Source organism: Penicillium paradoxum (assembly GCF_028828445.1).
Source record: "Penicillium paradoxum strain IBT 22861 chromosome Unknown utg000003l_segment0_segment0, whole genome shotgun sequence".
Lineage (NCBI taxonomy): Eukaryota > Fungi > Ascomycota > Eurotiomycetes > Eurotiales > Aspergillaceae > Penicillium > Penicillium paradoxum.
In genome coordinates, this window is record NW_026643181.1 from 2,383,345 (window position 1) to 2,398,193 (window position 14,849).

Here is a 14,849-nt window from a genome sequence, read left to right on the forward strand (position 1 = left end):
AGCCAGCAAACAACTATCAAAGGGCTCAGTGTGCACAAAGAGAATCTGCGCAATCAAGCGCTGGGAGAGATCCTAACACCATTTTTGTGTCTTCCAACTCTCCTCCGTATACTTATCCGTATCAGCTTGGCTTTGAAATCAATACATTATATCCGCAATGAAGCCTGATCCTGTGTCTCTTGGATCTCTACCTGTGGAGATTTTGTGCTCAATCTTTCGTCTTCTGGACCCTATTGGCCTCATATCCATCAGCCAGACTAACTCCAAGTTCCGAGCAGTCATTCAGCCAAATCGGACTCATCTACTCGAGAGGTTACTCGAACTGGAATGTATGGAAGAATTTGGAGGGGTTACACCCCTCTTCCGTTCGATGGACAACTGCATCGTCCCTGAGTTCACAGACAAAGAATGGGATTCTATGCGCTGGACTTGTAGCGTTTGTCTCCGGATGCTTCCACATCAAGCCTTTAATAATCATTATTTACTGCGACTGCAGTACCGCAAACCAATACCAGGCTCTTCGGCAGCGAACTCTTACACGAGCTGGGAGTCAACAGGATATAGGAAACTTCACAATCGGTATGATCTCCACAAACAGCTCCAAGTGTTCAAGGAGAAGGATCGGAAGATACGACGTCGATATGACCTCTCATCCAAGTCCAACAGGATGCCATTGCACGGGACTCGCGACATGCGCGAAAGACTCGCCGGATTTCAGGACAGCGGAATGATTACATTCCAAGGCTTCACTGTGGATGAATACGTGTGCATCACAGCAGAAGAAGAACAGGCTCTTCTAAACCATGAAGCGCGCCTCATTGAGCGAGAGCGTTGCGGATTCAAGCGCCACTTGCGCAAGTGCAACGAATGCTATTTCCAGAGTGGCAGCATCTCTTGTGTGGCCAACAGAGTTGGAGAATCCATATATCGAGGCACAACGAAGGTCCCCATAGTGGTGAGCCGTCATGTGCCATTTGCTACTGCCTTCGATCGAAGTTTCCCGGGTATTTCCGCCATAATGAGCAGTGTGAGACCGACAACCAATGCGCCTGTTCAACGGATCCATCGCGAAAACGCTTCTGACTGTCTTTGGACTATGTATATGGTTCGATGCCCACGCTGTTCACATTGGCAGGAATTACGTGCATTTCGTGTTGGTCCTACTTTCCCCCATTGGGCACCGCATATCTCTGCCGCTGATCGTTATCGTAATTGGGACGGAACTGAGATCACTGGATCTTTCATTGATGGCTTATCCTGTAACCACTGTTTTGCCAAAGATTGTGGGCGTGAAAAGCTTCGCAAGATTCTCCTCGATTGGTTGGACAGCAGCTTGACTGGGCATCGACTGGAGCTAGGGTATCTGCTTATAGGTGGCTGGGGGAGGCTTCTCAGACAAATTAAACATGATAAGAAGTTGGGTGCCAATATCGGAATTGCAAAAGTCGTCTCAAGCATCCGGGATTTTGTTGAAAGAGTTGAGAAGGACCGCCTTTTCGATATTCCCCTCGCTGACCTCCCAAGGCTGAGATTGCGCTTTTGTGAATGGATTGCGGTGAAGAAAGACTTAGGGGCCGAAGAGTTAGGAGCCTTGCGCGAAAATGCCTGGGATGCGTTGTGGGAAAACAACTATGATGTGATTGAGGAACACTTCATTTGGATGATCAACTGCCAAAGGGAGATGTTTGAGCGGGACAAGGGTGATGCTTTAGTTGACTGGGCACTAAACCGAGATGGACGTGCCCTAACTTGAGCCCTTCTCACTCAGACGAGATTGAAAATTCTAGAGTACATTTTGAGAATCACCACGTCTTCTTACATGTATACATCGATGTAGTTCAGCAGTCCGGGGCTGATACCCGGGTCAATATTGTTCCGGGCAACTCGGAAAAAAGCGTATCTGATCTCATCGGGAGAACCTGCGTACGGCTTGGTCAATAATCCAGAGACATGCTGTCTCCGAGGTTGTCTGCTCCTTCTGCCTCTCTACTGCGCTTCTTACGATCTCAGTCTGGGCTCCCCGGCGCCCCATCAAGATGCGCTTATCCGAAGCGTCTCGCCAACCGCGATAAAGCCTTCTCGACAGGGTCCCCGAAACTTTCGAGCTGGACGCGCGTTGATGATCCTCTTGGCTCTTCAACACTTGATACCACATTGCAAAATACTCAAAATGGAAGACCGATGCTCACTAGAGCATCAGTGTCGCCATCATCGGTACCAGCACAGGTGCAATCCTCGCGCCATGCGTCAACCAAAAGCCGACCCTTCCTCCGACGGATCTTCGATCTGAAACGGAATAAAGCCCCCGATCACAAGAAGCAACCTCCTCCAACCGTCCCTGGGCTTATGGATGAAGGGACGGAGGGGATGTTTAATATCGGCCGCAGCATATCAGCCAAGGCTTCAAATGAGCTGCGAATTCGATGCACAGAATTCGATATCAATGGAGACGTCACACTAGTGAACGGAGAGTTCCGAAAGCAGGAGCTAATTGCCAAGGTTCGTAGAGAGGCTTTGAGTTCTCTCAATAGTCACAATAATCACTAACAGGTAATTTGCGATACAGTATGGCCTTCTTCCTCGAGATCTCCGCAAGATCGATTCGTCGACTCTTCCCCATATCCTGGTGCGACCTAGCGCTATTCTCATCAATCTCTTGCATCTGCGAGTTCTTATTAAAGCGGATCGAGTACTCGTGTTCGATGCGTACGGATCGACAGACTCATACATGCAATCGCTGTTCATCTACGATCTGGAAGGGAAGCTTCGCCAGAGACATGTCCAGGGTGCCGCTCAGCCTAGTCAATCGCTGCCATATGAGTTTCGCGCGCTGGAAGCCGTTCTCATTAGCGTCACGAGTGGCCTGGAGGAAGAGTTTAATGGAGTGAGAGACCCTGTCGTGCGGGTCCTCCGGGCGCTGGAGGAAGACATTGATCGAGATAAGCTCCGCCATCTTTTGATCTACTCTAAGAAACTGGGTACATTCGAGCAGAAAGCTCGCTTGGTACGAGATGCTATCGATGATCTGCTTGAGGCAGATGACGATTTGGCAGCGATGTACTTATCTGAGAGAGCGATTGGCAAAGAGCGAGAAGAGGATGATCACCAAGAAGTGGAAATGCTTCTGGAGTCATATCACAAAGTTTGCGATGAAATCGTTCAGGCCAGTGGTAACTTGGTGACGAACATTCGCAATACAGAGGAAGTGTAAGTTTCCCCCTGTTGATTTTCTGCGGGAAACCGTACTAACAAAACCTAGAGTCAAGGCTATTCTCGACGCCAATCGCAACTCGCTCATGCTCATGGACCTTAAATTCAGCATTGGCACCCTCGGTCTCGCGACAGGAACATTGTTCTCTGCTCTTTACGGAATGAACTTGAAGAACTTCATTGAAGAATCAGACTTCGGTTTCGGCGGTGTTTCCGTGATCTGCTTTGCTCTCACCGGTCTCGTCTGCGTGTACGGTCTGGCCAAACTGCGCAAGCTGCAGCGAGTCCGTATGTGGGGTGAATCTGGTGTGGGGGGGTTCCTCATTCGCTCCCCTCTCTCCAAAACGCGGCCTACTCGGCGGAAACCGCAATAACTGGCGCGCCGATTCCATCGAGCCTGTTTGGGGCAGTCTCCCAGGTGAAAACCGACCCGAGCGTATCCGACGCCTGAAAGAAAATGCAGCCCAGGCTGCGGCCCAAGCTGCGTCGAGAAATCTCAAATCGGCCCATGCTAGCTCCCAAGCTGCTATGCAGGCATCAGCTGCGGCTTCTAGCAAGGCTCCTGCGGAAAGCGGCAAAGGTCCTGAAAAAGAGACTGATGTTCGTCCTGATGGGGCTGTGTGAAGCCTTTGGCGGCAGGCTTGATGCATGATACACAGTCATCGAAGCATGTCTGGTGGTTTCGCTGTCTTTTTTTTCTTAGCTTTTCTTTGGAAGCTCTGGCGTCCGGGTTTGAATCTTCAACTAAGCAATGGAGTTGAAGAGGTCTGTAACATTATTGTACATTTCTACACTCTTTCCTCTATTCCCCCCACTCCATGATTCATGTTTGTTTAAGTGTGGATAGATTTAGAGTATATCTGATGACATACCAATACTATCAATAACTCCTTCTCTATTCTCTGGTTGGGTCTTCATATAGCACATGTGATCGTTCGTCTTCTATAGTCCCAACTTAAAGCCTATCAACACAGTATGTACCAGGCATAATCTAGATAATAAAAAGAGCAGACATGGCTATAGGATATTCAAAAAAAATTATTAATAATAGAAAAAGGAAAGGGAGAAACGGTAGGCTCCTGACAGTCCTTACTCGGTAGAAGACTGCGGGAATTGAACCTGGTCCCAGTCCGTTCTAGTGGACAATCCCTTTTAAGACATGCCTTTTTAAGGAAGGGTAGGACGTTCAAGCCGGGACACTCACACAGGCACTAGTTGGATCCGCCAATAGGGAAGGTGTTGTCCTTTTACTTAAGGCAACCAGGGCAAACACATACTTCCCAATCGGGAAGTTGGGTCAAGATCACAACGTCTATTATCATCATCTTTGTCCCCTTCTTGGGCAGTGAAGCCCTGCATTGCTGATATTAAATGCTATGATCCCGATAAATTAGTATTTACAACTGCAGAAAAACATGCTCCTCAACTTCTCCTTCACTTGATCAATTTTTCTTCATCCTGTAGTTATGACTGCTCCGCACCTTCCCCACGAAGTCTATCCCCCGACAATGACATTGGCAAGATTGAAGTGATTATCAAGTACATTGCAATTGCTGGTATTGCCTTGCCCATGATCGTCATATACTATATTGCGATGTACAATCCACGCCATGATCTATTCGAAGCTGGTCAAAACAATCCCCCGTCTCGTCCGAACCCCCCGTGGACGAGGTCTTCCTGTGTGGGCTACAATACTAGCCAAGATACCTCCAGAAGTATATAAGGGGCTCTCCTTGTTCAATGTTCCAATTCAACAGCGCTCGACTTGAAAGTATCTCTGTTAAAGTTAGGCGTCATCTTTCCTCCCACTGCTCATATCCCACCCAAACCCATCATTTACGTCCGCACAAGTGCATACTAGCAGTAAGTGACCTCCAAACCATGGAATTTCGTTAATTAGTTCAATGCACTGTCTTATCCCTGCCAAAAGCTCCAACCCAAAGCTTAGCAGCTGCTTGAATACCGCCATCCTGGGCACATTCTCTCTCAACCACTCCCATAACCTTCTTCAAAAGGGCATCCCGTTGATCCTCTTCCATTGAAAAATCTCTGGTATCAGACTGCTTTATCCACTCCCTTGTAACCTGCCGCCGTCCTCCAATTAACGCCATGTTAATCGCACCCGGGGTACGTAGCCACGTCTTCTCAACACCAATCCCAATCTCCTCAGCAACACTCATCGTTTTCGCAGCAAGCGAGCCAATCATCGACTCCAAAAACCCGCTCTCAGTCTTCTCCTTCATCTTAATCGCCCGAAGCGCCCTCAAATCACCAGAAGCAGGCTGTGCATTCTGCTTTAAGGTATCGCTCCTTGTAGTAGCAACATCGCCGTTTGGCGGTGGATAGCGATACGAGGAGCCAGCGAGCGAGCGAGAACAGCAGGGAACAACAAAGAACGGTAGCGGCGACGTCGGATTCGCCAATGCGGCTATTAAAGGAGTCCAGACGGTGAGTTCATCCGCATGGTCAGATATGATGAATGTATTCTCCGGAAAATCGCCCGCATGGATCTCCATGCCGAGTTCCTGCGGTTGGAGTACATCCAGAAAAGGCCGAGGAATGATAACCCGTTCCTCCAGATATTTCTGTACTTCGGCTGGGTATGTCGCCCAAGACTTTCGACGGAGGGCGTCGAACCCTGAGCCTTTGTATCCTTCCATGAGGAGTACGTAGACGATGATCCCGTTGCCACAGGCTATGTCCACGAAGCCTGGGAATTGTGCTGTGTTTTTGTCTTCGTTGGGGTTTTGTTCTGTTGCTGGTATGGTGCCGTACATGCTCCTCCATAGTTCAATTAGACATGCAGCGAGAGACAGTTGGTCAAAGATTTGGTCGGGCGATTCGAGCTCTTCGACCCAATTCTGGCGCAGGATTTCTGCGTATTGGAGTTTGAGACGGGCATATGTGTTTTGAATGAGATCTACTGAGATCTCATTTGCATGTTCGCTATCTCGCTCAATCCAATCCAGTGTCACATTTCTAGATGTGCGGCGGCGTTCCATATTGATGTTTAAGATAGACAGTCGCGGCGAACTGCCCTCTTGGATGCTAAGTATGGTCCCTTATGGGTTGTTCTAGCCAAGGGACTGACTATGCGGAGTCTGACTGATGCTGTATCGAGGAAATTGAATGCAAGCAAAACATGGTGGCATGAAGCATTTGTCCGGCAGAATATTTGATACCTTTGCCTTGATTGTGGTGCAAAAGGGACAAACAGGGCGGAGACAAGAGCGGTATACTACCAGATCTATAAAGCATCCGACTCCTGAGCAGAAGAGAGGATGTCACCAAGTACGTTGAAGTGTTATAAACCATCTAGATAGCCCTCAGAGAATCCCTCAGTGTTGCTGACATAGCTTTATAATCGATTATCACCAAATCTAGCCAAGTCGTTGAGTACAAAGACCCATGAAAGTAGATGACTGGACCAACATAAGCTTCTAGCCTGCAACCTGCCAACATCGAAGCTCACAATGCAAGATATCATTCCTCGTCAGAGAAATCAAAAAATATACTTTAACACTGGTCCATTGGCTTAAACACCCCAATGTACGCGTCAACCCACCGTAACGCCTACAGCAGTCATCACTACGCAACCCTAAAAAGGACGCTATAAACACCCCAATCCCCAAAGCAAAGCATCAAAGACCAACCGTCCATTCTATCCAATTCCAATTGCCATACCCGTTGAAGCATACCCAATCCCATCCCCAAAAATGAAACTAATCCTTCAAATCCTCCTCGCCCTCCCTCTCCTCTCAGCAACCATAGCTGGCCACCCCACTGGAGCAGGCGACCATCCCACCGAACCCCCAGCCAAAGCCATCCAAGGCCCCAAACATAGCTGGAAATTCGACTTATTCCACAACAAGCACTGCGCCGGCACTACAGTCAGCTACACGGGGCAGGGATCATCAAACTGCCACGCGAATCTCGAGAGCAGCGGTGCGGAGGCATTCATCAACGTCAACGTTGACCCAACCTGCAAGGTACTATTGTTCAAAGACAAGAAATGTTCGCGAAGGGCGAAGGTCGAGGAAATCAAGACTGGGACTAGCAATAAGTGCAAGGCTGTTTCGCGGAAGAATGCGGTCCACAGTTTCCAGGTATCTTGTCGGTGATACATCAATATCCCGTGGAATTTTGTATTGCGGTAATGACTAGAAGAGATAGACTAAAAGGAAAGGAACTGTTTTTCGTGTTGAATTGAGCTGGATTGCTGAAGATCTACAAGGTAAACCACATGTAAAAAAACGCGATAAGCCTTATCGGTGTCCGCGGGTCTCCACAATGACGCAAAAGACAGCCCTGAACCTGAACCGGCGGTTTTTCAACCTTCTTTTTCTTCTCTTCGTATTCAATTCAACACACTCACTAAAATGGCTCCCCGCTGCTTCATAATCCGCCATGGTGAAACCGAATGGTCACTCAATGGCCGACACACGGGTCTCACCGATCTACCGCTGACAGCCAACGGCGAGAAACGAATCCGAGCAACGGGCAAAGCACTCGTCGGAAACGACCGATTGATCGTTCCCAATAAACTCGTTCATGTGTAAGGAGATACAACTAATATCCCTGATCGCTACACAAATTTCGAGACAACTAACATCCAATCAAGCTTCGTCTCGCCCCGCGCCCGCGCCCAGCGCACCCTAGAGCTCCTCGAGATTGGCTGCCGGGAGCGACTGCCCTGGAACGAACAGCGCAAGCCAGAGCACGAGGAAGCGATCCGGACCGAGGCCAAGGTCGAGGTTACGGAGGCTATCAGGGAGTGGGATTATGGGGACTATGAGGGATTGACGAGCGCGCAGATTCGCAAACAGCGCGCCGAGCGGGGCGAAGGGCCGTGGAATATTTGGACGGATGGGTGTCCCGGTGGAGAGTAAGTGGTTTCATTTTTACCGCCTTTGTCTTCTGATTCTAGTTCCTGTTTCCAGCTGGGTGTGCAAATAATGCTGTGATATCTTGCCTTGCAATACTAACCTCCATTCTCTCTGCCAGATCCCCCGAGGATATTGTCCGCCGTCTCGATGCTCTGATTGACGAGATCAAGAACAAATATCAACGCCCTTGCTTCGAGAACCCAGAAGATCCCAAGAGCGATGTCCTTGTTGTTGGACACGGCCATATTCTGCGTGCCTTTGCCATGCGCTGGGTTGGGAAGTCATTGACAGAGACATCGCTGATTCTCGAAGCTGGTGGAATAGGCACACTCAGGTAAGACTCGGGCTTTGGGAGAACAGACAGCCATTCCTCCAGTTGCCATGATAAAAGAAACGACACAGCTAACCGGGAGAACAGCTATGAACACCATAACATCGATGAACCAGCGATCATTCTCGGTGGACAATTTGTGGTGGAGTAATGGAGCAGATGTCGGTTTGATAGCGGGCACATAGACTACAACAGCCATATATCCACTGTTAAATATCGAACGCATATGTTAGCACACCAAACCATTCCAGAACCATCACTATTCATACTCACCATATCAAAATGTATCCTCGATCGTTGGTAATTCAATCTTCCTCGCTCTCCTCCCTCTTCACCTCTTCCTCTTCCCCGTCAATCTTCTTGATTTTATCCGCATTGCCTTTAACTCCTTCTTCGCCCAGGATCTTTGCAGATCCCATAAACAGAGCTCCAACGTAGCCACCCAGGAACCGCATGTCTCCGGCCTGCACAGCAGTCATACGAAGTAGATTTTCTGTGTCGGCAAGATTGGCATTTAGCTGTGCGAGCTGGGAGTGGAGGTGAGCATACTGCCGTGTTTTGGCAGCAGACATTGAAGGGGTGGAGGCATTGTTGTAGCTAGGAGTGTAAGTGGTATTGGGGTTGAAAGTGTGGGTCGCTGTGGTGTTGTAGTTGCTGTTTCCCGGCAGGATTGAGGCGCGGGAGTAGGTGGTATTTGACTCCTGGCGGCGGTGATTTGAAAGGGGTGGCATTATTGAAATTGTTGAGTTTGGTGGAACTAGCTTTGATTGGGGGATCTCGTTCTGGACAGGGCGTTGCTTGCATGCAAGTTAGAGGTTGTTGATTGTTGACATTTGCCCGCGGGGATTATTTATGATAAGCAGTCACGTGGCGATAAAGATCCAAGCACTACATGTAGGTATGTTGTACTCCGTAGATCTACCAATAACTATCCTCAGAACAGAAAATGTCTTTGAATTTCTTTTGTCTACTAAACTAAATATACTAGGCAGTAAGCTATAGTGACCTCATCAATATAACGGGAAGGTCTGTCAATTCGTGTGCTCCTTAGGAGGATAAGATGTTGTTTCAGACGACACAGTGAAACACCGGAACACTGCATCCTTCATTAATTTCCAGCAAAGCGCAAACCCAGCAAGCAGATCAAAACAACTCAATGAACCGAATAAATTGAACCCCCGCTCTTTTGGAATGCGCCAGAGACCAGACCAGACCATAAAAGCAAAGATGAGGCTGTTTGAATGAATCCAGCCAAATGAGACAATTAAAAAAAAGCAAAGGGAATTGACCAGGAATGAGTGATGATAACACAGACAAGACGAACACAAAAGGCGTATACGAGTCCAGATGGAAGGTGAAATGAATGCGCCGGCTGAGGTAGTATACAGTCATGCAGAGAGATGGAAAAGTGGGCAGGTGAGGTGCCGACGACGCTATATCGGCATGCTGTAAAACAAAAATAATAGGAAAAGGTGGTAGCAGAGAGAGAGAAAGAGCCAGGACGATGATAGGCCCTGCCCTGGTCTAGGCTCGCACAGTGGCCTCATTAGAAATCGATAATGCCGCGAAACAAGATGAGTATCGATGCAGAGGAAATCACAAAAAGAACAGGAAACGCACACCCGTGATTCCCAACCACACTCCGGAACACAAAACAGAAAAACAAGCAAGACCCCTATGTCCCTCATGTATATGTAAAGAAGCAAGCAGCTGTGTATTAACCGGCGTCTTGAGAGCACGAGACCGAAGTATAATGTCCTCGCGCAATGACACCATGATGCAAAAAGGTTCAAACGTGACCGGGTTTCGGCGAGCGATGATCGTCCGGGTTAGGGAAGGATGCAAGGCTGCGAAGGGAATCCAGCCAGTCAGTCAGTCAATGGGAGAAGCAGACAAAGCAAGAGTTCTTAACGAACGGGTGCTGCAACTCCTTGGCCACCGAGGCTGACCTGGCTGCTGTGAGATGAGGGTTCTGAGTCAAGATTTGCACTAGCTCCACTATCACCACTCCCCGCGCTAGCGCTCGCACTGCCGGTTAGATTTAAATTTTTAGGAGGACCATTGCCTGGGAAAGTATTGCTCACCCCATAGTGTTGCTCAACTTGCTGCGGCGCTACCGCGTTTCCTTGTCCTGGAGGATACCGCGGTACCGGCGTACGCATGTTACCAGGCGGCGACGGCTGGCCATTGTGAGGTCCACCAGGGGGGCCATGACTTTGATCATGCGCAGTTACAGGTCGGCCCAATCGGGACGCTCCTGGGCCAGGTCCATAAGGCCCCGGGGGTCCACCAAATGGAGGTGCGGGAGTTTGGCTATTTCGCCGGCTCTGTGGGAAGGATCGAGGTGGGTAATCACCCATGTGGCTAGCTGTTAAAGAATTGGCCCGAGAATCTGCATGCATTTGGCCACGGTCAACAGCTCCATATCTGTTGGAGGAGTAGCCCATCAGAGTGTGACCCATGAGTGAATCGTGGAGACCTGGAATTTGTTGCATTGCGACGTCGCTTGTGCGTTTCTTGCCAAAGGCACGGCCGAAAGCCGATGACGAAGAGCGAGTGCCTCCAGGGCCGTTTGCTGCTAATTCGGGATTTTTGCGCAGTTGGCTGTGACTCGGGCCTTTGCGTGCTCGACGAGAAGTCATGCTCATCATGTCGACACTGTCGGGATCGATATGAGGAATACCCATAGTGTTCATTGGGTCGAAATAGTCTTCATCCTCTTCATCAAATGCCGTAGAGGGACGGGGAGGCGGTCCCCGACGTCCTGGACCAGGAGGACCAGGAGGGCCAGGAGGGCCTCGGCGCATGCTCATTTCCTGTTCGCGTAACTGCAATTCACGTTGACGAAGAGCCAACTCCCGCTCCCGTAATGTCAGATCAGATGCAGCAGGGCCAGGTACAGCAGGACCAGGTGCTGGCTCGGGGTACCCATTGCCATTCTGCTGTGGTATGCTCGGTTCGCCCTCTCCATCGTATACAACTAAATGGCTGAATTCCTCGAGTCCCTCCAAGGACGGGTCGCGCGGGATTCGGTTGGGGGTGGCATTGGCATAGGTCCAGGTGGACCTCTCGGCATCATACCCGGCGGTGGGCCCCGTCTTTGTGGCGGGGGCATACCCATGCCCGAGGGTGCTCGGCCTCCACGCATAGATGGAGGGCCGCCATTCATCATGGGTCGCTGTTGCGGGGGCACGGAAGACATTCGAGGAGGTGGCTGGTTCATAACTGATGCAGGTGGAGACTCCTGCCGGGGCTTGTTCTGGTTTGCGATATTGGTGTGATGCAGGATTGCGTACATTGTTTCAACCCGGGGCACGCGAACGTTCGATTCGATCGCCAACTTGAGTGGCGACCCGAGGAAAGTCTCAATCTCCATGGGGCGTCGGGCCTGGAAATCCGAATACATCGTGGATGGAGTGTCCGAGGCAGTCATTTTTTCGATCGTCTTGTCCCGGAAGTCGCTGGGGAATGAGCAATTGTATGTAGATGCGAGTTCCATCAGCTCATCAATCACGCCCGTTACCAATGAACGAACACCGATCTTCTCGAGCAGTTGTGTATGATTGGGGGTATCGAACATGACGCTTGCGGGATGGAACGCGATCGGGCTGTGAGATGATTAGCATGATAAGTTCGAGCCAGGCAAATCCGAAGGGAAAACTTCAACTCACCCAATCATACGGTCGAATTGCGCCTGTCTGATATTACTGGAAACCTTGCAGTCAACTTGGCCGGAGTTCAAAGTCAGGGACAATGCTGCCGCCATGTCGTTTTGAATGGAAGTTGGGATAGACGACGATTTATTGGTTGCGCCCACGTAAATCTCACTCGAGCTCAGATGCTCAAACTCGCTGGGGCCCGTTTGGGAGATTTCGACATTGGAAATCAGAGAGAGAATGACGTTCGTTGGGTATCTTTGCTCGAGATGGGATTCAATGCCGAGAGTATTTGTGGTGTTCACCAGAATACAGGTATGTTGGGGGGTGACCACGGATTCAATCACGGAGGCAAGATCGTAGACATCCGGCAGGGCTTTCACGCAAAGGATGACATAGTCGTAGGCATTTTCGCGGGATGATGCCTCTTCCGGGGCACGAACAACTAGAATTCCAAAACCAGTCAGTCGGGGTTTGGGCTGAATATTGAGATTCGAATCTCACCATGACGGGGTTTGAATCGCTCGTTGCCGAATGCTTTTGATCTGGGAAGGGAATTAGCCATCGAATCGTAACACAAGACCCGAGTACATACTTGAACGAAACACCGTATTGAGACACAGCTTCAAATCCGGATTTCCAGACCAGGGTAACGTCGCAAGACGCTGTTGCCTGAAGTCGCCATGAGAGAAAAGCTGAGATCGCATTGCCACCGACTGCACAGACTTTGATTAGACGCCGACCCATCTTTCGTCGCAATATTTTGAGATGTCAAAAGGATCAAGTTGAACTCACTGGACAGAATGCGCAGACGTGGAGGAGGAGCCATGGTCTCTAATCTGGAAGGAACTGGGCGGGAAGGTCCCAGGTCGAAAGGTCCAGGAGACCTATATCAAAGATCCCCCAGGTAAACGAGAGAAGGAAAAGAGCGAGGGGTAGAATGAAGGAGGGAGGAGGGATGGGGACAAAAAAAAAAAAAGGAAGGAGAGTTGTAACCAGGAAGGATGGGTTTCGAACGGAAGTTTGGACGGGGGGGGGGGGCACAGGGTTGTCCACGTTCAAGTGCTTTTTTTTTTGCCGTTATCTTCGTTTTTCTTCCCCTACCTTCACGCTTTAGGAAAGACGAAAAGAGAGACTGGATGCGGTCGTAAACACCGTCTGTCTCTTTTACTTATTTTTTTTCTTCCTAAAGGCTTGCTGGTTGTGCTTCCCCCGCCTCAAACCGGAAACGGAACCAAGGAGCGATAAGAAGATTTTCTCTGGCGGAAATGGGATGGATGCAGATATTCTTGATCGGCTTCTTTCTCCCTCTCCCTCTTTCTATTCTGGGGGTTCACTATAGGAGACTCGACAGAGTCGGAGTCATATTCATTCTATAGGCATAGCCTCCACATCAGTTATTCGGTCCTCTACGCCCTCAATTAGGAGAATAGAACGAATTGAACCTAGTGCCTATTCTGCTCGATAATAAAATATCTCAAATGCAGGCACTAACTTGCGTAAGATCTATATTCTACCTCTATACTCCGTAGAGTATGGATATCACGCGGTTATAATTGTGAAGCACAATTGAGAGTTGGCATGTACGGAGTACATAGTAGAGGGTGGATGCCAATATCATGATACTATATTTAACTTGAGACTTTCTTTTTTTTTTTTGATACAGAGACCCAAATATACACTACCTAGGGTGTACGGGCCTTATACACCTTCGATACACCCAAATACTGTATGCAATTAAAAAAACAATGTATCACAAATGGACTTGGCTACCCTTGGCCCAGGAACGTTCTCTCCGATCTGCAAGCTTCGCCTTCTGGGCTTCGGTTTGCTTTCAACGTATTAGGAATTTTCGGCTGGAAGCCCATAGCCTCTCTTCGCTTTATATACTCCGTACTCCGTAGACTTCATGGGTTCTCCAACGACGCCTATGACCATCTCCTCAGTCTCGTCCTTCAGCCTCCATAAACCAAGCCATAACTCATGCTCAACTATTAGCAAACCCAACCCCACCCGAGTCAACAAACTCATCGCAAATATGGAGTCGACTGGACCGACGGTACTTTGTTCCTGAAAGTCAAAAAAAAAAAGAATAAGAACGTGCAGCGCGGGTGTTTCTTCCGCGGGGGCAATCGCGGTATACGATTCGAGGTCCACTTCCAGGGTTCCTTCAATGCCCGAGAGATATCAAGACAAGCCCCGTCTTGGGCACATTCTTCAAACCACTTCCCAAGGGACTCGGATGCCCGGTGCTGTAAATCGCGAACAGGGCGCCCCGACGTGCATGTACACGGTACCTGTGGCTCACACAACCGAACGCATCAACTTTGTATCCCTGATCGACATCGAATTATCAACCTGGCTGATGTACGATGTACGATGTACGATGTGCAGGTAAAATATCGCTGTACGGAGTGCAGTCTACGCTGTACGACTGAATAAGAGGGGTCGAACATATCCCCCCTCTTTCCCCCACTGCGACATTCCCGTGTTCCTTGGATATGTCTTTTTTTCTCTTTTGGAAAGATTGTACGGAGTACTCCATACGGAGTAGTAGTGATACGCCGTTGGAAGATACCTCGGGTATGCCTTTGCACAGTCGATATCTCCATACCTCCCGAGAGGAGAGGAACCATCTGGGATATTCGATTTAGACTCGTTCGAAGTACCCGACTACCCAGGTGTCGGTAGCGGATGGATCCTGTCTGTGCTGGGGACAAGGGATGTTCGTGATCGACAGTCCACATGCCTTGGAAGGGGGAGGCG

General features: G+C 49.4%; 7 protein-coding genes across 7 annotated transcripts; 4 read left to right on the plus strand and 3 right to left on the minus strand.

Annotated features, from left to right (window-relative positions):
• Positions 1-157: 157 nt before the first annotated feature.
• Positions 158-1,753, plus strand: N7457_002802 (F-box protein; the record flags this gene model as incomplete). Its single annotated transcript, XM_057173848.1, has 1 exon — positions 158-1,753. One exon carries the CDS (start codon positions 158-160, stop codon positions 1,751-1,753), a length of 1,596 nt encoding a protein of 531 aa, XP_057033999.1.
• Positions 1,754-1,950: 197 nt separating this feature from the next.
• On the plus strand, positions 1,951-3,834 carry N7457_002803 (CorA family magnesium transporter; the record flags this gene model as incomplete). Its single annotated transcript, XM_057173849.1, has 4 exons — positions 1,951-2,499; positions 2,567-3,207; positions 3,260-3,458; positions 3,496-3,834. 4 exons carry the CDS (start codon positions 1,951-1,953, stop codon positions 3,832-3,834), a joined length of 1,728 nt encoding a protein of 575 aa, XP_057034000.1.
• A 1,277-nt stretch (positions 3,835-5,111) lies between these two features.
• Positions 5,112-6,212, minus strand: trm44 (tRNA (uracil) methyltransferase; the record flags this gene model as incomplete). The annotated part of the gene is made up of 1 exon (XM_057173850.1): positions 5,112-6,212. The coding sequence occupies one exon, from the start codon at positions 6,210-6,212 to the stop codon at positions 5,112-5,114; it is 1,101 nt and encodes a 366-aa protein (XP_057034001.1).
• A 714-nt stretch (positions 6,213-6,926) lies between these two features.
• N7457_002805 (uncharacterized protein) lies at positions 6,927-7,331 on the plus strand (the record flags this gene model as incomplete). Its single annotated transcript, XM_057173851.1, has 1 exon — positions 6,927-7,331. One exon carries the CDS (start codon positions 6,927-6,929, stop codon positions 7,329-7,331), a length of 405 nt encoding a protein of 134 aa, XP_057034002.1.
• Positions 7,332-7,589: 258 nt separating this feature from the next.
• Positions 7,590-8,578, plus strand: N7457_002806 (histidine phosphatase family protein; the record flags this gene model as incomplete). The annotated part of the gene is made up of 4 exons (XM_057173852.1): positions 7,590-7,765; positions 7,832-8,095; positions 8,215-8,430; positions 8,515-8,578. 4 exons carry the CDS (start codon positions 7,590-7,592, stop codon positions 8,576-8,578), a joined length of 720 nt encoding a protein of 239 aa, XP_057034003.1.
• A 154-nt stretch (positions 8,579-8,732) lies between these two features.
• N7457_002807 (DASH complex subunit HSK3 family protein) lies at positions 8,733-9,158 on the minus strand (the record flags this gene model as incomplete). Its single annotated transcript, XM_057173853.1, has 1 exon — positions 8,733-9,158. The coding sequence occupies one exon, from the start codon at positions 9,156-9,158 to the stop codon at positions 8,733-8,735; it is 426 nt and encodes a 141-aa protein (XP_057034004.1).
• A 1,176-nt stretch (positions 9,159-10,334) lies between these two features.
• Positions 10,335-12,912, minus strand: N7457_002808 (ketopantoate reductase family protein; the record flags this gene model as incomplete). Its single annotated transcript, XM_057173854.1, has 6 exons — positions 10,335-11,652; positions 11,724-12,035; positions 12,099-12,528; positions 12,588-12,628; positions 12,679-12,799; positions 12,879-12,912. The coding sequence occupies 6 exons, from the start codon at positions 12,910-12,912 to the stop codon at positions 10,335-10,337; spliced, it is 2,256 nt and encodes a 751-aa protein (XP_057034005.1).
• Positions 12,913-14,849: the final 1,937 nt, after the last annotated feature.